The sequence below is a fragment of the Falco biarmicus genome, chromosome 4 (assembly GCF_023638135.1).
Source record: "Falco biarmicus isolate bFalBia1 chromosome 4, bFalBia1.pri, whole genome shotgun sequence".
Lineage (NCBI taxonomy): Eukaryota > Metazoa > Chordata > Aves > Falconiformes > Falconidae > Falco > Falco biarmicus.
The window spans coordinates 112,585,254-112,610,907 of NC_079291.1; the positions used below are offsets into that span (position 1 = coordinate 112,585,254).

A 25,654-nucleotide genomic window follows, 5' to 3' on the forward strand; every position below is an offset into this window, starting at 1 on the left:
GCAAACACTCCCCTGTAGATGTAAACACTCTGGCTACGGCTGAGATGTTCCCGTGTGGTGGAGCTCCATTTCAGCTCCTCCCTGAATAGCTTTTTATGTCGACTAAAGCCTCCCTGTGCAGAACTTAAAGGAGTTAACCACAAACTCTGAAGTCCAGAGGAAGGATGCCCTGGGAAGTAGGACTGCCACCTGCACCATCTACCACAAAGTACGTTCCTTGAACCTTTAGTTTCCCAGAAATAATGAGAAAAGCATAGAAAAAAAACTCCTACCAAAATAAAACACGGTTTCAACCGTATACACTGATTTCATACAGGGAAAGGGCAAGAAAGAACAAACTACATATGCCAGGCGAACACCCACACGGATGAGACCGGTCTGAGGGAGAACCTGAATAAGAACCTGAAGAGAATCAAACCGCATCAAATGTTTGTCTTCCACAGTGAGACTCAGAGTGTTTAATTAAAGAGGAAAAAAATTAGGGACTCCACCAACAAACCCAAACTGTTCTCAGTTGGTAGGGCCCAGCAGAAGTCACTAGTTAAGTGAGGTTTTACATTCTTGTTTACATCAGAGACAGCAGAAACACGACAATTGCCTCCAGACTGCAGTAACACAGACAACATAATCCAAGAAAAACACCAAGCTTGTCAGCATTCTGGATTCTTTCTTCACCCATGAAGAAAACAAACATGAATTTCAACCAAAGAAAAACCACTCGATGCTTCTCCCAAAGTGCAGGCACACGGACAACTACCAAGCGCCACACTGGCAGGCCAGCCAAACCTCTAGGGGCTTCTCTCGGCCCCTGCACGACTTTAGATAGCACTATCCTTTAAATAAAGAATTTTTTGTTTTCCTAATTAGGCAATTTTACCAGAACAAGAAGGTACAAACACCTTTTATTTTCAAGTTGTTTTGCAAAATAGTCCTATATTGAAATAACATGACCTTTCGATTCAGACCAACAAAAACACTAGAAAATTCAAGTATGTCTCAAACCCACAGGATTTTAAAAATCCTGGGTGAAGAATACTATTGAAAACACTGAAAAACAGATAAATGTTAATACAGTAGCAAGATACTCATTTATGAGAGTAATCCTAGACACACTGTTGTGGTTTTTTTTTAAAAAAAAAAACAACACATACATAATATTAAATCAAATTTCCAGACCATTTTCCACGTCTCTGAACATATCAAGGTTATCATGACACAGAGACACCAGTTGTGGGACACATGAGTATTAGTGGTTGTAGACAAAAAGTTGGTTTGTAGACAGAAGCGTAGGAATTGTAGCAAGATTAACGACTGACTGGCCTCACTCACGCGAGTCCAACAACTAACACTTCACCTGAAAAAGCATTACAGCATGTTAACACTGCATTAGAGGGTTTGAATGGGCAAACAGCTGGCTCCCTGTAACAATTATGTACCATATGAGAACTACGGAATAAAGGATGCCACCAGTAAAGAAAATGGATTTGATTCAAATATTAGTTCTTTGGTCATCAAATACCTTTCTATTATGTAACAATAAAAAGTACGCTTGGAATGAAAGCTAAAGGGAAGGTATCATGAAAATAGAGTACTTTTTTTTTCCAGTTGCTGATACAATAGATTTATAAATATGGCCAAGAATAATGACTTTTACTTCTTGTAAGCCTGAATACATTATGTTATTCTAACAAATCTGTTACTTTATAGATGCAAACTGTCCACTTATGAAAGGATTCTACTGGTCACACAAAGAAAATCTGATATAAGGACTCTACTGCATGAATATGTAAGCAGTTCTTTAGAATTCAGAGTACTCCATTAATAAAGATAGCAAAAGCTCTCTTCTTTTCAGTCAAAAAAGCATAAACAAAAATCACAGAACAAATATGAACTGATCCCATCAGCTGAAGATAGAATCTAGATGATCATTCTCAATTGGAAAATAAGTTCTCACATAAAGACACACACACACTGCCTCATGTTCCTCATTTTTAATGCAGCAGCATGAAATACCATTCCTTCATCGATAAATTTGTAGTCATCAATAAATTATGTAAGTCTCTTCTGTTTGACAATTTTAATCGTCAATAGTGCATGTGAATAGCAATAGAGATACTTTCAAAATAACAGAAGCCAAATCTCAAGAGTAGTTGCCTTTGCAACCACACTAGATGAAAGTCAGGAAAAATTAAAGAACCCAAATAAACAGACCCAATACACCACATAATGCCTTGTTAAAACTATTTAATGAGGACAGAGGACACATCATCTCCAAAATGAGAAAGAATGGCTACTGTTTATGACAGAATCCCAGAAGTCTGAGACTACTTTATAGTCTGACATGATTCCAAAGGTTACTTCCAAAGTTATGGATCATACATTTGTTAAGCTAGAAATGCATTATACAACACAATCTTATTTATGAAGTCACTTTTAGGTACACAGTTCTTCTTAGCAGTACTATTTGAAAAATATGAACACAAATGTGTACGAGAAATATGGAATAATTTAACCATTCTGGAGAAAATAAGTTAGAGAGGACTCCAGTAACTGCCTTTATCCTTCCCACAGTGAAATTCTCTATAGCATAAGATCATCTCCAAACTGCCCATCAATCAACAAGTCTTCATCATTTCTTACAGAAGTCATCTCCTCTATCACCAGAACACAGAAGTAACATCAAAATGGACACACAGCAAAGCTTCTACCCACCAATTAATAGACCTGAATGATTCGTCTTGGATTCCAGGACAGACTGCTGAAATACTTAACATCTGTTTTCAGATATTAATCCCCCTTGCCATCATTCAGGTTTATAAGGGGGTCACAGGTCGCCCCCATGAAACATGATTTCAGCTGGCAGTTAAACCCAGCATTCTGCCAAAGAAGAATGCCCCAAGAAAGCACCACGCGCCACTTCCAGAAATTATCTCCAAGTGACAGTTAGCTGTCATACTTGAACTGCATCAAAGAGGGCCACAGCAAAATAAACCCTCCCTCTGCACCTCTAGTTCATTAATGAGAAAGGCACGAACGAATTCACACATAGGCAGTTACTCTCAAGCTGTAGCAGGCAGTATGAAGCAACTGGGGGGTATAACATATAAGAGCATATGGAATGAGAACAACAGTTTGGAAAGCTGAAGATACAGGACAGGACAGATTCAGAAGTGTTTTCCTCACCTATGGACATGCCTTGACACAGCATAAGCAGCTGCACTTTACGTTGCCAGCAGAAACTGCTTCAAAAGAGTAAGGGTACACAGGTAAACATGGCACTGTAAGACAGAGCCAGCGCCTCCGTGCACAGCTCGCTGGGTCCTCAGGTGCTGGGTACCTAACAGAGCCACTTGCCATGTGGACAAAGATGATCCAGTTGATACAATTCAGTAGGTTTTACAGCGTATGTTCCCAAACAGCCCCTGTCAAAAGCTCGTGCAGAAACTGAGCTGTGATGAAAGTGGGAAGGCACTTGCACAGACAAATAACTAGCCAAGAGAGATGAAATAGAAGTAGTAGCCAGTTTTCTTAGTGAAGACAGATGGACCAGCAAGCTCTGAAGGGATCTCTGTCAGAGCCTTTTCTGTTTAAAGTATTTCTAAATGATCCAGAAAAGCTGATCATTTAGAAAAGTGACAAAGTTTGTGAAGCCACTCAAGCTATATCAGGGTAATAAACAGTTGCAGATGGACTTAAGTACTGCAAATAGAACTGGCAGATGTACACCATTTAGTTCATCTACATGGTGTTTCATGAGGGATGAACAATCCTCATCTCACACACAAAACACTGGTCTCTCCCCTTGCTGTTACCAGGCTGAGTGAAACCCCAGAATGTTGTTCTGAGCATTTGTCATAGGCTCAGTGCTCAGCCACCACCTCCCCACACCACCACCACATCACGGCAGAACGCTATGTTGGGGGAAAAAAGGAAGACACAATTACCTACAGCAGTGTATCAAATTCACAGTGAATCCCATGTGCCAGTTTTCCCCTTTCCCCTTTGTCAAAAATGTGTTCTTCATCAAAAAGGACAGAGCAGCATAGGAAAAGATAGAAAGAAGAGAGATGAGAGATACCAAGGACTGCATAAGGGGTTTTATATGATTAATTATTAACCAAGACAGGACTCCTCTACTAGTAAGACTGATGGCTGAAAGGGGTGCAGAAAGCATAATTGAGAGGTTGAAAAGGGAACAGTTGCTAATCATCCCTTCCAGTACAAAAAGCAGAGCAGTGTCAAATGAAACAGCTCAGGACTTTATTTAATCAAGTACTTTCCCACACAGTGCATGAACTGTGACACTCCTCACGAGATGCTGTGGGTGATTAAAAATAACATAAAAATCAGTCAGTCGGGTTCAAAAACAAATAAAGCAAATTAATGGATGCATACCACCTTAGGCTCAGCAAGTCCCAGACCCAGAAAGCACTTAAGCCTTGGGAAAGCATCACTTACCTTGCTGTGCTACTGTACTGTAAACACCGGCTACACCTGACAGGGGCAGGACACTGAATGAGATGGGTATGTGGCTGGACTGCTATGATCTCTCCCACACTGTTATTATGGAATCACAGCCTGAGCTTCTGTTGTCCCAAAGTGATAGCTTGTTGCTGCCTATTGATTTGCGACCTCACCTGAACACTTACGGCAAAAAGAGAGAATACGATTCACAGTTAGGGAACTGCTAAATTAGGTTTCATGTGTGTCATTACTACCTTCTGCTGCCCAGCTAAATAACCGAGCTGCTTTCATTTTTGCTGTGGTAGAATTTAAAATATACCTTCCTTTTTTAATTCCTTCTAACACAATTTCCTATGTCCCAACTGCCCCACCCAGTCCCACCTGGGTTGCAGTGTTTCCACAGATCATTTTTCTTCTCAAATGTCAATTACATGATAAACATAGTAATACAAATATGTCACTCTTTTTACATGAACAGTGGGAAAACCCAAAACAAGCACAGGGAAATGTCAGAGTGCTGTCCAGCACAATACACCCACATAAAGATCATGCAGCATCTAGCTGCTAATTCCCCTGAAATATCATTTTTTCTTAGCATATACATAAAACCACTTTGCAGCACAATTAACTGGCATAGGTATATAACTCCTCATATACTATTTTTTCCATCCTGTTTCTACACATTGTAGTAAAGCCTACAAAAATATTTTGACATTGTATAACATTTTATTTACAATAGAGAGTATCAGCTCACCCCATAATAAGTAATTTGTTCATTTTGATAAAGGAACAGAGACCTTCCCCTACCCCTTCCCTCCCCACCCTCCAAGACTTATCAATCAATATTGGAAGTATTAATTTAAACGCAGGCTGAGAAACAAAATCAGTTCAAGAGGTTTCAATGTCTACATTGTACCCTTTTCCTTCTACAACTCTAAATTATGTTTCGCTAATCATTGCTGCTGAAACAGATGCAATATGCTAAAGAAGAAGAAAAAAAATGTGTTTTATTCCAAGACATTGGTGAGGTCAAGATTTAATGAACTCTATGGGTTAACTTTGGGGGGAAAAACCCACAGTATTTCATATTATCAGCTGTGAACATGCTTTTGTTTTGTTTTACTTTTTTAATTGCACAATATGACAAAAAAACCCAAAAGAGTTCTTTAACTCCTGCCACTGCAACAATCCTAATTTTGCAAACTTGCAACATAACTGTTTACTCATGGCTTCAAAAGACCAATCTTCTTGGCCTTTGTGACAGTTTTTTCCAGTTCTCAACTCATTATTATTATTATCTGTCTTATTAAAATTCTGGTGAGTTACAGTATTTTTTAAATGACATCTTCAGAACAACTGGTCCAGGTTAAAGTATGCCACTTAATTTTTATAAATACTTTGTGCTATACTCAACTTGCAGTTATTCAGGTTATGCATTGATTGTGCCCTAAGTATATCTTTAACCAAACTAATTTCAGAAGGAATGGGAAGGATAACACATAGGAGAAGCACAGCTGCAGTTGTGTTGCTCTACAACCAAACTACTTAGCTCCATACCTTACCAATTTATAATCGCACCGAGCAGCCACTCAATTGTGTTCTGTGCTGCAAATATTAAAGTTATGAAGTTTTCTGATGCTGTAATTTATGCTTTATAACACATAACCGTATCTTAAACTGACACCTGCTAAGAATTTGGTTTACTTTGGGTAAACACATGTAACAAACTCTTAAATTTCACAGTCTATATAAAGGATTTTGTATCCAACTACTGCTAGTTATCACTATTAATAGCTGAAATGGAATATAAGTCAATCTGTGAGTCAAAGATTAATCAAAATCAATCATAAAGAATACAACATGATTACTTCAGATGGATAAATCAACATTACAATGAGGGTATACCTTTCCTTAAAATGCTTTTCATATTAAACCATCCATTAAAAGTGTCTAGCATCAAACACTGTAAGCTAGTTTTAACAGCTGAATAAGATTAACTTTATTTTCTTCCCTGTAATACCCAGATGATAATAAAGGCTCCATGTAACATAACTTCAGAGTCACTGTAGAAGGCGAGACCAAAGATGGCTCTAAATCCAGCACCTTTTCCCTAACGGAGGCTAAAACAAGGAGGTGAAGGAAGAGTATTAGAATAGGGTGAGGATGTAGCTTTCCCCAGCTTCAGCCATCTATGGATTGGGACTTCCTGAAGTAGAAATTTTTATTAGTATTAATTTTATGTATGTATTTAATAGGTTTTTTTGTACATTTTCTTCTACAGAGCCACCCAAATGTTTAACCACATCATCTTCTAACATCCACATCGCCACAGAACTCCACGCTTCACTTATACATCATATAAGAAAGCATTTTTAGTTGTTCAGATCCTGCATCAAATGCCCTCTGAGAATTTTATTAAAATAAAAAGAGCAAAGATCCCGTTCCTATTCTTCCACTCCACAGTATTTAGTTGTAGAATCTTCCAAGCTACCTTTTCTTAATAATTTATTTTCCAAGGGTGACAGATGTTAATTCTTCGTATTTACATACGGCAGACAGGGAAAAGTCCCTAAGCCACAGCAGTATGACTGTGCAAGAAAAAACCCAGCACTGACACAAGTTACCACACAGAAGAAAAGACAGCTAAGGGTCAAGATTTAGCTTTACCTTTTCGTGAGGCAACTGCATTGCACAATCACGCCTACAGGCAGCAAAGAATTAATACTTTCCAAGCCATCATGTGCCTCCCATTCTGAGCTCCTCTCAGAACTACAAACCTTTTTCTAGCAAAAAGGAGCAGTTCTTGCAAAAAGAAAGTCGTGGGTTTAATAATTTAAAAGACCAAAAAAATAGTTTGACGGAACAAAAACATTCACATTTTTATTACAAAATTAAAGGCCAAAATGATTAAATTTTTGTAGAACCGCTTGATTAAACCTGGCAGCTTCATAGATTGCACAGTTAGACTCTGATGATATTTGACAAGGGAACAGAATCACAAGGAAATTAAAATGAAAACATTTTAATTTTATTCCACAAATATCTAGAAGAATGTTTTCACAATATACCTTCCAAGTATTTAAATGATTAATTGTGGTGAGGGTTTCAATTATTTGCCAGAATTGAATTTGAGACATGCTAATTTATTTGCAAGTTCAGGCCACACTCAGCAAGTACGTTTGCAAAGAAAATGGGGAACAAAGCCAGGACCAGTACTTCTAAAACATTCTGCTGTTAAAGCAAGATGGACAGTATGAAGAATTTAGGTAGGAAGGAGAGAACACATCCAATTACACTCTAAAAAAAAAAAACCAAACTACCCAAATAAAACAAGATTTTTGCAGAGAGGGGCATTTCTTGCAGAGCATGCTAGCACACATGACACGGAACAGGGTTCTAATCCGACTGGAATTGCCAGGCACTAAAGTAATACACACACACGCAAAAAAACCCAAAAGATTATCGAAAGCTGATTAAAAGCCATCCTAACATTACAATCGAAGAGTAGGGCTTAAACAAAAGACAGGATTTAGAAGAGGGCTCAAGAAGTTTTTGACCTTATTTAATGGTCCTCATGAATTTTCACACAAAACCTTGAAGAACAAAAATATCCTTCAAAACTGAAAGCAACCTGTTACACTTCGGGGTTTGCCTGTTACCAGAATTACACCGCGCCGGAGCGAAGGTATTTGGGCTGGCTGGGGAGCAGTGGCAGTTGCTAGGCAGCATCTGCTCCTGTCAGAGATGCTTCTTGCTTTGTGCGGCACGGACCCTCAGCCAGGAACAGCCACCAGTGGGTTATCACAAGGCAGCTTACTGCCATCACATGGTATCTGCACAGCGCTCCAACTGCTGCCTAGCAACACCGCCTCCTTCCACTGAGTCATACCAGCGCTACGAAAATATTCATGCAAAAAAAAGAAACAGATGCCTGAGAAGAAAGGTGATCATTCACTAGCAAAGTGAATTACTGCTAGCATCCTTCCCCTACCCTCTAAGATAAAAATAGAGATTAGGCTCAAAAATCATGAGCTGTTTAAAATATTTTTGCACATCCTGGTGGCAAGAGGTAGACTTGAAGGAGCAGATCAGAAGTCCACAGCACTGTCCACTACCTCAGCTATATTAAGGAACTGATTTTGAGCTCCCAGCTTTGCAGGCACCTCTCCTAGTTACTCATCCCACTCCTGTACATCTATTCCGTCAGCTACCAGTTCATTCAACTTCTGCTGGCAGCACAGAAGTCCCTCACCCATACATCATCCCCATTATACGGGAAGTAAATGCAGCAGCTTCCTTTTAAGCAGCGACAAAGGCTGTTTCAGTTTCTGAAACCCTTTTCCCCTCTTTCCAATATCTAACCTTGGAAGAGGAGAAAAACACTGAGCAAGCCACGCTTTGCAGAGGGAGCGCGGAGCCGTCCCGCACTGCTGTGTTCCACAGACGTGACCCACGAGCAGCCACGCTTCACTGCTGATCACTGGGAAATGAGGTCAGAAGCAGTCCGGTGCCGAGTATCCGGGGGACAGAGCTGCAGCACCTCTCCAGGTGACCTGCTCCTGTGCTGCACCGCATGCCCTGGGGAAATCAGTGTCCCCCTACACCGTCATCTGCCACCACTGCCCGTCCATCCACGCCACAACTCTGGAAAGCATCTGGCTCCATCTTCCCCTTAACTCCATAAAAAGTAGTTAACTGCAAACGAGACCCCTTCTTATCCTCCTCTTCTACAGGTTGCGCCACCCTAGATCTCACAAAACCTCCCCGATACCGCATGCTCCAGCCCCCTCACCACCTCCTACCCTCACCCTGGGCACTGGGAGACACAGCGCCCCAGATGCAGCCCCCAGAGCCCCCCCGTCAGGGGGAATGATCCCTTCCCCCAACACACCGGGGTACAGGCACGCAGCCCACCACTGACCCAGTCACTGCAAACACACAGGTGCCACCCAACAGCGTTCTACAACCTGCCCCATTTCACACTGGCTATGGTAAGACCTTTAGTCCTCCCATCTAACTGCTAAGTGACAACACGCTGAAGTTACCCTGGCATTTACGGTCAGTTTGCACGCTCCCTGTGAGGAGGAGGAAGGGAAGAACAGGGCAGGCTTACAGAGCTGTATTTATCAGTATACCGGCTAATACATCTTAGCTGAAAACTCTGTATTTTAGCCAATCAGCTGCCACACAACAACTTTTTGTGGATGTCTGAAGGCAGCCTACAAGACTGCTAAGAAACCTTTCAACCCACACACAAGAACTCCGACTTTTTTGGTAAACTATTTGCTGCTAAAATACCAAAATATTAAATATTTGCCTGACACTTTTTTCCCCTGTAAGACCTGAAGAATTTTTACATCTTCTAATCTCAACTTAAGCAAATGTTTTGAAAGCATAAAATAGTGTACATCTGACACATTGGGGAAGATCCTCTTTTTCTTATTGCATCCTCCATCCAGGTTGAAATTTTTTTTTTCCCCCATTAAAAGCATACTGTCTTTTGCCAGCAATCTGAAATAGTCACTCCAGAATTGGAAAAAAAACAGCAAGATCAGAAGTTGCAGCTCAGGGTCTTGCTGCAGTGAAAGAAGTTAGAGAGAAACCCCTATTTTCTACTTCCACTTGCCCACAGACAAAAAGAGAAGCATTTTCTGCAAGACCAATCCTTCAAAAGCAATCTTCCTTGGTGTAAAAGCCTCGAACCACAGAGATAACCAAACACTTATAGGGGGAAAACAAAAACAAACAAAAAACACTCACACACACACACAAACCCACCACAACAAAATCCAAAACTCCAACACACACAGACTTTGTCTGTAACTCCGATCAGGTCGGTGCACCCTGGCAGGCTGCAGCCCAGCACCAAGGCAGGATGGCTGCAGACGCTGGTGTGCGACCGTGCCGAGGCGGCAGTGCCAGCAGCACACATGTTCCGGCGGATGCCGAGCTGCCACACCAGCCCACAGGCCCGACCTGTGCCACGGGCCAGCTCTGCCCACACCAACAAGCCACTGCGAGGCAGCAGCCAGCCAGTGTCACCTTCAACGCAAGCCGAGGCACACAGGCGGGTCACCCGTCACAGGCAGGCGTGCAGGCAGCGCCGTCCCGTGTGGTACATGATGGCAGGTACGAGGGCAAGATCATCTCACAAACACGCTGATCCTGCTTCGCTCAGTGCAGTGAAACTAAGACCATTACCTCTTTGGTCTACCAAAAATCGAGTTGCCAATCGTTCAGCTCATGAGCTTTGGGGGAGAGAGAAAACCCACAGAGACACTAAAGTTCAAACTACAGTTTTCAATAGTCTTCTTTTTACAATAATTCATATATTTCTCGATTATTTATCCCACACTAGCTGACACCTTCTCACTTGCACCTACACGCTCTGTCCAGGTATATAATACAGCCAAATATATATATAAAACTTAGATAAATGTGAGCACGTGCCCAGGTAAAGTGGACAACTTTACACCGGCACCTCCTGGCATTTTTCTCTACAAAGGAAGAGATGGATGGAATAGAAATATCTCCTCCTATCCTCCCAGGTGCAGAGCCAGTTACTGGAACATACACATCGCTCCCCACAGGGACTATTTAACACTGTGATACTCTCCTGTGAAAGGTTTTCCGCTGCCTTTACAGCTGCTCCGGGTGGGCCACAGAGCCCAGCAGCACAAAGGACCGTATGCAACCCAATACCCAAACAGGCCCGTAAAAAAGTTATATATTAATTTCAGCTGGCTTCTGTTTACAGTTCTGGGTTTCTCCAACACACTGATCAAGATGGGAAGACCGAAAGGGCAGGTGTAGGAAGGGATGGCATAAACACCGCATGCCCAAATACATCTAGAGGGAAGAGAGAGGCCCCTGCTGCTCAAACACACAGAAACAAGAGATTTCTAGAACAGTGAGCCACCCGCCAAAGCACACCCAACCATGCTCTAGCATGCTGCACAGTGCACAGGCTTGTATTCAAAATAAAGAAAATAATGCACCACCCCACCTACCGTCAGCACCAAAAGTGTTTAGTGCATAAGCTTCCTTGTATTGCAGCATGTAGACAAATCTTTATTTTTGTGTCAGAAGTGACTGGTATCGGCTTGCCTCTTTAAAGCAGAATGACCCGGTTTTGATCACCAAGAGTTAGCTAGCACCACTGGCCATAAGCTTTTCTTAAGGCTGAATACCCAGAAAGACTCAAGAAACCGTAGTCAGACGCTAAAGTGGAACAAGAGGGAAGCCTTACCCTTGTAAGAAGAAATCACCTCACAGCTATACTGGAAAGTGTGTGCTCAAACCCAGAGTCACCACTCTTCCTAACACCTTCAGTAAGTTTTGATTAAACACTTGCTAGTTAAACACTAAAATACATCTAAAAGGAAGGAATTATAGCTAAAAAGACCTTAAGAGATGCTTTCAGGATCTCAGAAGAGATTATAAAGTTCATTTAGACACAAAAACTGAATGGAGGTTTGATTTTAACATCAGTCACTTAAGGAAGGTATTTAACCTCTTTGCCTTGAGGTTTACTGAGCACACAGATTTTGAAATGGAACAAAGAATAAAATGTAGTGATATTAAGGCTGACTCATGACTTAAAAGCAACCAGTGGAAAGCTGCTGTCAATTGCAATTGCTTTTGAACCAAGATCCTGCTGTATGCTTCCTTTAGCCGCTTCCCTCAGAACATCACAGCTGAGAGGAGATCACAATAAACTTAATTCACTACACAAGTTAACAAAAAATTCTCTGAAACAGGAGGAAAAGTTGCACCAGGCTCTTAAACAGCTGAATGATCTTCCAAAGACTTTCTATTCTTTGGTTAGTGTTTTCACATCCATGTCTGAAAAAAGCTTCCATTTCTCAAAAGAACCAATCTATGAAACATGTATGGCCACCAGTAACACCAGTTGTTGGAGATCATCAGGCATTTACAGTTCTTCCATGTAATAACCAACTTCCAAAAGCTTTTCTGATTAATATGTTAAACAATTATTCCTATCTACGGTGTCACTGTGCATATGAAGACAAAGAACTCTTCCCAATTATCCCCTTTTTGTGGGCTTTTAAATGCCACCAAATATGTGGTAGAGAATTTTCTACACCACAAGTTCTGGTAATGGTTCTTACGTGTTTCCCTGATGTTTATCATCGGGAGTCTGACTTTTTAAGCACAAAATTTCTTTCTGGAAAGAAAGGCTCTGCAAGTTAGTGAGGTTCATGTCCTGCTGAGCTATGCCATTGACTGCAAACCAACAACGCTACCTTCAGAAGGATTAATAGCAATAGCAGCTTTCCTCTTCCTCCTCCTTACAACTGCAAACCACAACCTGCACTGTCACTCCATACTCACACACCAACTTCCTATGCCTTAAATTGTTCAAAAGAGAAACTACTTTAAATTTTCCTCACTAATTTCACTCTGAAGATTCTCCCTTCCTGTCCTACACGCTTGACAATTTATACCCAAAGCACATACTGTTATTTGTAAGAAACACTAAAGAATCATCTAAATTTTCGAAGAGCAAGGAGCATTCAAGGTATTTTGTCATATACCCTGTTACTAATTGTAATTGGTACCTGCTGCATTAAAAAAGAATGCAAGGTAACTTGTTCCTTGAATAAATGTGAAAAGTGTAGTTTCCCACCAATGGATATTTCACATTCACGTTCCCTCCACTTCACCAAAGGTTCCATGAAAGTTAATTTTTCGCCGTCCCCACCCCTGTCTACAAAGTACCCTCAGTTCACTCCCATGCTCACATTAACAACTTCCCCTTCACGTTCTCCAGCCACCAAACAAAAAAGTTCGGAAGAATCTCAATAGAACTTTATTTTTGATTCTTTTCAGCGAGTCAGGAGCTGCTTATCTGTACTGCATCCACAGGAATTCTAGTACTAGAGTTCCTTCTTCCCCACCCAGCCACCAATTTTCATTAAATCCATAGGAAGTGTATGCCTGAGACTGCCAACTCTCATCATCAAATGTCTCTCATTACTGGATGAGAGGTATTGTTAGGAGAGGACACAAAGCCTGACACTTGAAGATTTCCACCTTCAGGAAATCAGTCTGAATATAAAATCCATTCTGCACTGCAGATAAGGTCAGAGAGGAATCACCTCTGCCCCCACCCTACTCGCAAGCAGCTGAAGTCCTGAAGGTCTTAACTGAATACATAATACAGTATAACTGTGAATAAATGGAGAAATTTGCTCTCAAAAGCATCAAAACATGGAAAGTTAAACCCCATATTACAATACTATCACCTCTCACTCCAAGATCACGCCTACATTCCCATACAAACCACACAATAAACTGCTAAACATACGCATTTGATTCCTTGCCTTTGCAAGCAATTTGAAAAACTGTTTCTCAACTTCATTCTTCCCATATTTATAAATGTTTTGGCTAATTCCTACTGTAAATGCATTTGTGGACAAGTGGGATTGAGATGATCTCAAACTAGTAATATTTTACAGATTAATTCTCACCCAGCTCCGCAGACAAGAGTAACCACAATGTCTTTTGGCTAGTCTTTTCTAGGATAAATGAGCCAAAATACCTTAATACCTTCCCACAAAACAGTGTATTTAGTCTCCAAGTGATATCAGCAACAGCAGAAATACAGATTTATACTAGATGAAACTAAAATTCCCCACTACTTTAAATGACACCTCACTAAACTTTCCTATCTATACTGAATGTTTCCAGTTGGGTGCGTCTTGGGAGTTGATCTTTTCCAGAGACATTGCAAGGTATGATTCATTTCTCATTCAGACAAATAACACATAGACATTTCCTTTATGACCCCAGACTGACAAATTCCTTTCTTCGTTCTTAAGCCCTAAGGGCAAAAAAAGGCCTGTAGGGGCAAAATATTGAATGGAACTAAAAATCACTCCAATCCACAGACCATCTAGTTTTCCTAACGAGCAAGTCCCCAGGTATTACCACCACCTCTCCAAACAGCACCACGCAGAAGGTTCAGAAGTACATCCCTCCCCAGCACTTTGGCTCCAAGACAGATCACTGAAGAACATCCCCAGTCACCCTCCTCCTGCCACCAGACAGCTACAGTTTCTGCCAATAAGGCACAAAAGAAAATGAAGTATCACAGACATTCCATTACACAGAACCCAGCTGCAATGACTGATATTGCTTCCCAGGTCACCGAAGATGGACTTTCTCCTAATCTGGGGGAGGGACCTTCTCTTCTAGCTCTCCAAAACTTTTCATTTGAAACCTGTAACAAGCTGCTTCAGTGAAACAGAGAAACCGCAACAGCGGTCAGCCCGAGGCACTCCATCCCCCAGCTGCCTTCTACATAAACACATAAACAGGTAAGAACAGAGCAGCATGCCAAGGAACTTGGTATGGGAAGGCAGACTTTTTGTAAGTTCTGCAGTCCTGTTTTTCCAAACACACAAATTGGGATATTTGTGTAAGCCAAGGTTTACTGGTGAGGAGAATACAAAAAAATATCAAGATACTGACCAAAAAGCAGAAGCTGCAGTACAGAACTGCAACTAGGACATTATGATGTTCCATCCTTTCTTAGTAGGAGCAAGGGAAGTATTATTTATATGTATTTGTGCTTACAGGTTTATTTTTCATCATTACCAATTAAGTGGTGAAAAAAAAAAGATTAAAAATTCATTTGAAATGAAACAGCAGATTTTAACACTAATTCTTTAAATAAACTAAGAACAGGTGCTGTTTATGCAGGCAGGTTTTCCTTCTTCTCCATGATTTAATACATATTTAACTTGGTCAGCCTTTCAAAGTACAGGATTAACTACATTAAAAAACTACAAAACACCACCAAAAACTTTCTTGAGAACCACCTAAACGTGCTCCTTGCACAAAAATAAAGCAGCAGAAACTGACAGCCTAATGAAATACATAATCAGCTCTCATTCATCTGCCAAATTTTAATTAACAGTTATTTACTAAAGAGTTCTCTCTGCTTAGCTTTTCCTTTTAATTCATTATAATTTAATACTTGCTTTAGAAGGATAATGTAACTAATCAGATCACTTTAATAAATATTTTCTTAGAAACAGAGGCTGCTTTAGAAATATTAGAACACTAGAGGGCTAGAGAGCTAGTTATCTTTGATAATCAGTTTAGAAATCTCACTAACTGTTTTCGTAACTGGTCACCTTAAGCATCTGTGGAAGAACTGTTTGCCTTTCAGCAGCAAGTCTACAGTTTTAAAAGCACAGTTGGGATTAGAGCCACTGAAAATAGGTATTTCTAAATAGAACAGAAAGGAGCTACAGCTACCAGGTAGTTGCTATAGTAGCTGAGAAATACAACCAAGGAAGAACTTCAGCGTTGTCAGGAGAATGTTTAACTTATTTATTTAGAAACATCCTGAGCAATCTTTTAATATCTTTGTTGCAGAAGTATGCAATGGCTCGTATGAGAATTGGGCAATACCATAGCATCCTACAACTGCAAGCACTGAAAGCTTCCTTTTAGTTGCATCTAGACAAGCAAAGAGCACTTCAGAACCGCCAAAAAGCCCCTGACAGTCACATCAGCAAATTTAACATGTTATCTTGCAGTCAGGAGCCTGTGTAGCTGTAAAAGGGCTCCAGCAAGCATGTAAGAAATGTCTTTGTCTTGAACTCTTTGCAAGCCAGTGCGGAATACAAAAGCCCTTCTATACCCACGTGCTGGGAGAGGGAACATGGTGTCTTTCTGAAGGAACAGATTCTATAAATCATCATCTCTGAGCCAACTACCTAGATAAGAAAACGACACAGATCACAATTTACTTTCAACAAAGAACAGCATCAGGATTAACTACTTCATAGGATACTTTCACTCTCCTTGATACACACAAACAGGTATGTACAGGGCCTGGATGCCCAGACACACCTTTCTATTTCATGAGAAAGCTCTTTGTGGTATTCCAGTTGCAGAAATAACTGGATTTTTTTTCCCACCCCACTTACATCAACAGGGACGTAAAGTCTATAGCCTTAATCTAAAGTCAAATCAAAAACTTTTCATGGTTTAACAAGAGCACAGAGAAAACACACAAGGCTTTTTTGTGATGGACAGTGGTCAAAATAAAAACAAACTACTGAAGCCCAAGGCATAAGCTTATACCAGCAACTCATGACCAGAAAATTATTTTTGCATATATTACTTTATTTGTGAAATCAGGAATTACACTGGGGGGGGGGGGTGGGGTGTGTAAATCACCTCCTGCCCACTCTTTTTTTTTTTGCTAGTGCACCTTCTAACAGTAAAACCTTAGGTTTACACCTTCTATAGATTAGTTTCTCCAAAATGCACAAAATTGACCACTCCAGCAAACAATGACAGATCCACTTTTGCAAAACCTGTACTCCTTTCCCCACTTATAGTAACTAAACTCCAGGCACAAGCAGCATCTTTCAGCTATTCTCCCTCTCTGGAGGATTATCAACCAATTTCAATTACAGGAAAAGTAATTAAAGCTACCCAAGAATAAAAAAAAAAAAAAAATTAAAAAAACTTGCCTAAAGATCACCAAAATTCTTAAGATTTAGCCAGTATCTCAGACCTACCTACATGAAAATGAAAAATCAACATCACAGAAATATTCTTAAGACTACAGAATATTTACTGAAATAACACTTCATTCACTACTCTCTCTTCTGGCTGGATGCCTCTTTTAGACTTGTTTACAACCCGAACAGAGATTATACATCTGAGTAAAAGAAAAAATTAGTTCACCTACTTTTTGATTCAGGTAGCATACATGCATATTTTCTTATTCGAGAACATGGGCCAGACACAAACAAAACTCTGAATATCAAACCCTGCAACATGGCAAATAAAAATGACTATGTAAAAGGAAGAGAGGAAAACAAACAAGACTTGAAAAATGAGTAATTTTTTTTAAAAAAAGCACCTTTCAGCCATTGCAGTGGCAAGTTTAGCACTAGGGCAACAGAGGTGGTCTTCCACCAAGGGTAGGGGTATGTGCAAGTCTGGGTACTTTGTATTCCCTGAAAGTCCAGCTGAGGTTAACAAAGCGGGTTAGCTTGATATACCCAGTGACTGACCAAGACAGCAACAGCATTGCAAGGGCTGTCCTGGGCTACTTTATGCCACTTGCGCACACTGCCCTACGCTTACAGGTTCTCATCTGACAAACCATATTTAAGTTTGTTTTTTTTTTTTTAAACAAAAGTGAACTCCCCTTTATTTCTTCTATTCATTAGGAAGGTATGCGGAACATACCCAGCAGAATATTTGTTGCACAAGATGGAAAATCAACAAAAAGCACCAACATATTTTGTTGTCGACTATGTGCTCAAAGCGTGTTGTAGGTATTAGCACCATTAGGTTTTTAACTGCTCACAAGTCAACCGTCAAAATTCACTAACAGTACAGGTTAACAGATCTTTATAGCAAGTTTGTTTATATTTTTTAAAAATATTTGCAGAAATTGATCATCTCTACACACTGTGAAAGTTAAAAATCAATATAAGCAATCGAAAACTACAAAAGCATTTATAGAAAGCATTTAGGTGCCTAATCAGGGCAGATGCTACCTACTTCTGTTATAAAAATCAACAGTTTAAAAAAATTAAGCAAAAAGTGCAAGTAAAAGAAAGTCCGGGTCTCCCTTCCGTTTTGTTAAGACACCGCGTCCCTGCTGCCGCCCGAGACGAGGATACACGAAACCCCCAGACCCAGCAAGGGCAGCGCAGCTAGTGCCTCGGGTCAGCGAACGGCTCCGGGGGGCACCAACACCGACCGACGGCCCACGGCGAAACCGGCACCGGCGGGACCCGGCTGCGGGCGACCGCAACGCAACGCGGCGCCCCACGCAGCGCCCCGCACCCCGCTGCCCCCCGCCCCCCGGGCCCCGCACAGGTGCGGCAGCGACGCCCCCTAATGACACGGCGCCAGAACCGATCCCCCTCCCCAAACTCCACACAAACAAGATCACCGCAAACCACAGATTAGACGGGGGAAAGGGGGCCGCGCCGTAAGGAGATTAAGGGCTCAGGGCCCGTTCCCCGATGATTTGGCCGCCGGGCCCGGGCGCCCCCCCCGGGCTGCTGCTCCCGCCGCGCCGCGGAAACTCGGGGGAGCGACCCACAGCAGGGCCCCGCGGGCCGGGGGGGGGGCGGGTAGCTCGGCCTCGGGCACCCCCACAGCCCCCGGGGGCGGCGCCCGCCCGCCCCGCCGCCCCCCACCGCCCACCTGCCGGCAGCGACCATAGCCGCCCCCGCGGAGCGGCAGCGGCGGCCGGGAGGAGCGCGGAGCGGCCCCCAGGCCCCGGGCCCGGCCGCTGCGCAGAGCCGCGGGGGGCCGGCAGCACCTACCCACGCCGTATTTCTCCTCCTCGGTCGGGCTCCACATGCTGCTGCGGCGGCTGCCGGCCGCGGCCGCGGGTCCCCTGGGCAGAGCGAGGCGGGCGAGCGCCGCGCATGGAGCGGGGACGGCTTCTCCTCCTGCCCCAGCGGGGCCGCCGCGCCGGCAGCCCCCGCCTGATGCTCCGGCCGGGCTGCGCCGAGGGTCGCTCGCCGGGGGCGGGGGGAGGCGCCCCCCCCCCCCCCCCCGCCTGGGCAGCAACAGCCGCCGCTCCCGCAGCGCCCGGCGGCGTCCGCCGGCCCCGCGCCTCCCCTAGCGCGGCCCCGCGGGCTCCCGCCCTGCCGCCTCGGCGGGCCCCGGCCCCGCCACCACCGCCGCTGCTCCTACCGCCGCCGCCGCCGAAGGACTCGGGCTGCCGCGCCCCCCCTCCCCCTCCCGCCGGGCCCCGCGCGCATGCGCGGTCCGCACCGCCCCCCAGCCCCGCGCGGCCGCACGAGGCGCGCGCGGGCGCGAGGCGCGGGGGCGGCGGCGGGCGGGGCGGGGCGGGGAAGGGAAGGGCAGGGCAGGGCAGGGCTCGGCCGGCCGCGTGCCCAAGCACCGGGGCGAGCGCGAACCCCCCGTTACCGCGCCCCCGTTACCGCTGCTGCCGCTCACATGAGCCTGGGGGTCCCGCGGCCCCGGCAGCCCCCCTGCGCCTCCCCCGCCCCCAGCGGCCTGGGCAGGGCCTCTGTTGTCTGACACCGGCTGGGCCGAGGTTCCTCCCGGGAAAAGCGCCGCCGCCGCCGCAGGGGGGGTGTGGGGGGGTAGCCCCGGTGACACCCCCTCCCAGTGACCCGCCCCCGGTGTCCCCCGCCCGCAGCGGCCAGGCAGCGCTGGGTTCACAAACCAGGCAAATGCCGATGGTGGCCGCGCGAAGGGAAGAACGTTCCGGTCTGTGTTCCCTGGCTGCATGCAGGCCCCGCTCCGAGCGCTCTGCGGGACATTCAGGTGTGTATCCCACCCCGCACCTTTATGGAAACCTCTTCCCATTGCTGTGATAAGTTATCCGCGTTTTGCAAACGGAGGAACGAGGTGTTCACTAAGTGCGCAGCGGTGGCATGAGGCTGGCATGGGCAGGAGGGATGGGAGCGCCCCAGCCCTCCCACTGTGACACCACCAGCCCCTCGACCAAAATCTGTCCGATACTGTGACCTTTTTTAAAAAAATTAACTTCCCAAGTTTCTAAGGACCTGGCAAAATCTATACAGGTCACACAACAAACACTTGCCCAAAATGTGGAATAGGTTTTAGATTTGATCTCTGAGTTTGTCTTTCATTTCTACTGTTTCCATAAAGCCCACATTTGAATTCCTCCCAGCAAATTAAAAGCTGGAACATGTAACTCAGAACTTTTCCTGTAACGGGATGTTTGATGGCTGCGAATATTCTGCCAGACCAGCGGCTGTTCTCCCCGCGGAACCTTTCCAAAGGCACAGGCAGGAGCCAGCACCTTCCACACCGCATTGGCAGAAACCCTGGTAAACAAACTGCTCGCTGTGGAGTTTTGGGACCGCACTGAACTTTTTAATAATATAACTTCAGCTGTACCCAACACTTTTTATAGAATATCTGTTCTATCATTATATAATAAAACAGAACAAAAGTCACCAATTTGCACTACAGAACTTAGGTTGCTGTGGAAACCTTCATTATTTATTTTTTTAACATGTGCAACTTCTGTTTCAACACTGAATCTGTTTGGGTCTTTGCTTGGTTTGGGGCTGCTGGTTTTTGCTTGCCTGTGTAGAGTGCAAACAGAATGGCCAATAAGTAAGCACATTTGTACATTATTGATTCAGAAAAAACAACTTATTCAATCATACCTTAATTCATATTCTCATTTAGGCATATATATTTACAATAGCTTCATTACTTTCCTTCCTGAGGCACTCCCACAGCATGCAGAAATAGCTTTCTGAAGGGACAAAGCCTGACAAAGTCATTGAGTTGCATCTGTTGGAGATAGACTGCTGCTGAGTTTGAGAAACGGGATTTTCACCTATGTATGTCAATAATAAATACCTCTTCATCTCCTGCTAGTGCTCTGGGAGCAGGAAAGCTCTGTAGTGACAACAGTTGGTTAATTCTTCCAGCCTTTTCATCCTACTGCCCCAGCAGTTTGTGGATTCTTCTTGCTGCTACGCTGACCAGTAGCTAAGCCGATCCTCTTCCCGCTTCACAAAAAACACAGCAGATTTTTTTCCAAAATACAACCATGTCTGAGTTGACTTTTCCCCTTAAATCAAATATGAGATGAAGGTGAACTTGGGAAGACAAGGTGAGAACCTTGCAAGGTTATATACACTCTGCAGAGGACACCGGAATAACAGACAGAATGGAACGGGCAAGGAACTAGTAGTGTGCAAGAAACATTTTGTTTAAAGGGCATGATGCCATTTATGTTCCCTGATTGTGGACATATAAATGATAGCATTAACAGGTACAGTCATATTGATGACAGATTACTTTTATTTGAAATATAGTACATATTATTACGTATTTATTCCTAACATTTTTCCTGCCCTGCTGCTGGTAATGCCTATTTTCAGACAGAAAGAGTCAGTAGAGGGGCATATGAGCCACTTCAGAAAGATAAAAAATCAGTGTATGCTACTGTAGAGTCAGTGGAATGCAAGTTTGCACAACTTAAAGTTACCAAATATATTTACACCTGTTCCTCTGATACATGCATTCACCAGTTTAATGAGTCATCTATCACCTCTACATAAATACTTGATTGCTTTAGTAAATATTCGTAACTTAAGTGTAGCATAGAACAAACACCTCATCCTGTAAGGGAGCCAGAGGCACTGTTCTCCCAGGCAGCAAGCAGGTATTCAGGATCACCCATGTGCAAAGGAGGCAGACCAAAGCAAGCAGGGACTGTTATGCAGGGCTGCAAAACAACCATTTCTTCTGTCTTTTTTCTGTCTTTAACAGAGCTCACACCTGCCAACCTCAATATTCATGCTACTCTGTAAAGCATGGGAAAGGCACAGCAGTATTGTGCAAGCACAAACGAGAAATTCTGAAGGTTATATGCCCCAGGGTTGTTTTTTTTCTGGAGCTGTTTTTATTTTTCTCTGTCATAAAGATTGCACATTCAGAAACCACCACCACAAAATTGGGAATCCAATGCCTACTTCATTAGAGTATTTAAATGATTTTAAGGTTTCGTTAAGAAGTTTTTTAAATTAACTTCAGCAATCAAACTACATTCTAAAAACTGCTGTAAATGTCAGAGCTGCTACAAGAACCAAGTGCTGGTGAACATCATGGATCCCAAACACTAATGCTCTTCAGGGAAAAGTGGCCTCCCCTTGTAGAAATCTTCTGAGCTGCCATTCTGAGTCTTTGTCACTAAACTGCTGTGTTGCACCATATGGAAATAATAGCAAATACACGCTTCAAGACTTTATATAATTGAACAAGTCAAGCCAGAAAGAAAGTGCTAAGCACTCTGAATAACGCTGTTGAATGTTACCGAACATCCACTGCGTACAGGAGCTGTAATGTCAGAAGTGTGGTGAGCTGCTTATGGTTAAGTTACTGCAGACACGATTGTCCTTATCTAAACAGAATATGCATTCACGTTTAACACAGGAGTAATTAAAATACGTTACAGAGTTTGTCTTATATCATACTATCTTGCTGTAATATAGATGTGATCTGAAAGACAGCTGGCTCGGGATTGGAGAGATTTGACACAGTTTCTTTCTCTTAAATAGATCAAGGGAACTGCATGATCCTTTCAAATGCTCTGCAAGGGACAATGGAAGGTCAGAGTGCAGAAAGCAGAGAGATTCTCATACCTCCCTGCAAGCAAATTTTTCTCAGTTATCTCAGCCTTAAGGTATCATGGAACATATCACCCTCTCGCCCTCTCTTTCAGGTAAGAGCATCCCTGTACTTTACCCTTTCTCCTTATTCTCAGGGCTATAGATGCTGGTACTTCTACTTCCATTATTACTTTCAGTCTCTGTTTTAGAAACATGGCCCAGAACCCCTTCTATCACAAAAAGAACCCCAAAATAATCAGGGATGAATTCTAACTCCCTCTGACAGTCAATGTATTTGATTATGTTACCTCCTTTTCTACACCTGAGGTTCCAACTTTGAATATTTATCTCTTTGAAGTTCATATTCTTTCCCTGTTGATAAGATGAACAGAAGCCATTAAACAACCTGACCTTCCCATTAAATTATAAATTCCTCACCTTACATGGAGAAACAAAAGAATCTAAAGCAAATACGCTCTATCACCACCTCCAATAACCTCACAGGTCCTTTTGAAGCACCAAGTGTTTCTCCTTTGTGCCTCAAAATAGGAATTCACATGTCTCAAGAATGGGGCTATTCCCCCTTTGATGAAGTAATGCTCTGAAACTTTTGAGCAGGAAGACTGATGTACAGATATAAATTATATTCTTTGTCCTACTGCACAAGGCCATCTCATGGATTTTTTTTTTTTTTTCCTTCTGAAGAAAGGACAAAACCATCATCTTAGGAATCTAAAGGCAGCAGTTTATCCCTCTGAGGCATTGCAGTGTTTGTGTCCCACAACTTCATTCACCTAATTATTCTTTCATCAGGATGGTTTCTGATTAGCGCTCTGGATTGGGGGAGGGTTATAAAGGCCATCATCTTTAAAGTCCTTTTTAAAAGTCAGAATGAGCTTCTTATAAGCAGCTCTGCTCCCAGCCCTCAACATTTCTCAGAGTGGCAGGAAAGGAAAGCAGACCCCTATACACCACGCAGCATTTCTAGCTTGCAGTTGTCACCCCGTCATCTTTTCCTTACTGAGTGCATGAAGTGGGAGCTCATGAAGGACAGCAACCAACACATCTAACTTCATATGTGAGATGCAGCAAACATAACTTTCTGGTAATCCTCGGAGCATCATCTCAATTACAGTAGTTCATCCTCAGAGCATCATCTCAATTACAGTAGTTCTATTGTTCCATTCCTTTTGTACCACAATTTTTCTTCCATGCAAAATGGAAGTCAGCATGAAATATTCCAGTAATCTTCTTAGAAGCAAAGGTTACCTAAAGTCATCGGGGGCAGAGAAAGAGGTACTTTCAAATCCCTCCAGAACATTAGACATCTGGAGTTCAGTCTCATCTAAACAAACCCCCACAAAAACATCAACTAAGAACAAATAACACAATTTGTCGTTGCAAACATAATGTTAATAGTTACTTTTATTCTATTTTTAATATTGCTTGAAAGCAAATTATAAAACCAGAAAAGACCAGGACTTGCATAAGGACAAGTATGGATCAATCTTGTTATGCCAACATATTTCAGTTTGTCAGTTGCTTGCCTAGAAAATATCTGGATTAAGTCAGGACAATAATTTTTAATTATTTTTTTTAGCACTAAAGCAGAGAATGAACTGACTAATGCTTTAATACCAATACCTCAAGTACAATTACCAAAAATCCACAGTGCAGACAGCAATTATTTAGTCAGCTGGACCTTTATTTGAAATAGATCACAAATTATGCTGAACAAATATTTTCCTGATACTAAAGAAATAGAGTATTTTGTTCTTCAATTAGTAAAAAAAGCAAAAGATTCATTTGAATTTTCACGTTTCATAAATAATTAAGAAATTGGAGAAAAATACTATTGCAACCTCATTCTCACTTATCCCTAATGTTCTCTACAGCAAATTACCTATTAAGAGAGTGAAAAATCATAGAATGTTAATTAGCACTGTTGTGACAAATTGATACCTTTGCCTATTAATTCTCTTTTAATGTTCAGGATATAAGAAACCCTACCAAAGTAATAATTAGCTCCTGTCTTATTTTTTGAAATGAGAGTTCAGAAACATTTGTGAACTCTTCTTGGGAGCATGCTTTTCTTTGGTCTTTTTTCATTTCTGACCTTACGTATTTCTTATCATATATTTATTTATTGCCTTAAAAGAGATCTCTTTCATGCTAATAGATTTATACTATTGAGAGAAAACATCATCACTCTTGGGAATGCAGGTGGCTGCCCAGGGGCTGCCCTAACCCACCTCAGCTGTCGCATCGCCAGCCCCGGGCCGAGTCTCCGCGAGCGCAGAGGTTTGGTGGGGTTTTGGGGCGCTCGCGCTGACGTTACCGCTATTCAGGGGCACCCGGGCCCGGTTAGCGAGGGACGGCCCGGCACGCCTCCGGGGAGCGGCAGTTGAGGGCTCAGAGCTCGGTACCCTGGTTTGCAGACACGGTGCGGCTCGGTGGAAGGAGCCGGTGCCGGTGCGTTTCGGTCCGCAGGGTGGGGGCGGGGACACGCTGGGGGCGCCCCCGCCGTAGCCCGGCTGGCGGAGCTCGTCTCACGAGCGTCTCATGTCTCCAGAACCTCCCCGTGCAGCGCCCGGTGCTGTACTGGGTCATCCACGTGGTGACGGACCGGCACCGAGCCGTGCCCCGCCCCCCGCCCCGCCGGGCGCTGTCCGTGGTGCTGCCCGCCGCTCCGCGCCGCGCCCCGCACGCCCCGCTCTCCCCGCCCGCCGCGCCCCGCCCCGCCCCGCCTGCCGCGCCCCGCCCCGCCCCGCCCCGCCCTCCCCGGCTGCTACAGCGAGCGAGCGCACCGAGCGCCCGAGTACCCATTCCGTGATGGAGCCCGGCTGCCCTGGGGATGGCCCAACACCCGCCTGCCCGTGGGAGTGGGGAATGTTCCCGGCTTTGCTTTGCTTGTGTGTGCGGCTTTTGCTTTACCTATTAAATTGTTCTTATCTCACCCCCGAGTTTTACATTCCTTTCCGATCCTCCTCCCCATCCCTCTGGGTGAGGGGCAGCGAGCGAGCGGCTGCGTGAGGCTGGGTTGT

The 25,654-nt window shown here is 43.5% G+C and overlaps 1 protein-coding gene across 12 annotated transcripts in view; it reads right to left on the reverse strand.

Annotated features, from left to right (window-relative positions):
• DOCK3 (dedicator of cytokinesis 3) overlaps nt 1-19,197 on the reverse strand; it is a 225,308-nt gene extending 206,111 nt beyond the window's left edge. For all 12 annotated transcript variants that reach the window (XM_056337656.1, XM_056337652.1, XM_056337658.1 and 9 more), the window contains exon 1: nt 18,804-19,197. In XM_056337656.1, the coding sequence (XP_056193631.1) occupies nt 18,804-18,840 (37 nt within the window). In that variant the 5' untranslated portion in view covers nt 18,841-19,197. The remainder of the gene's footprint in view (nt 1-18,803) is intronic.
• Nucleotides 19,198-25,654: the final 6,457 nt, after the last annotated feature.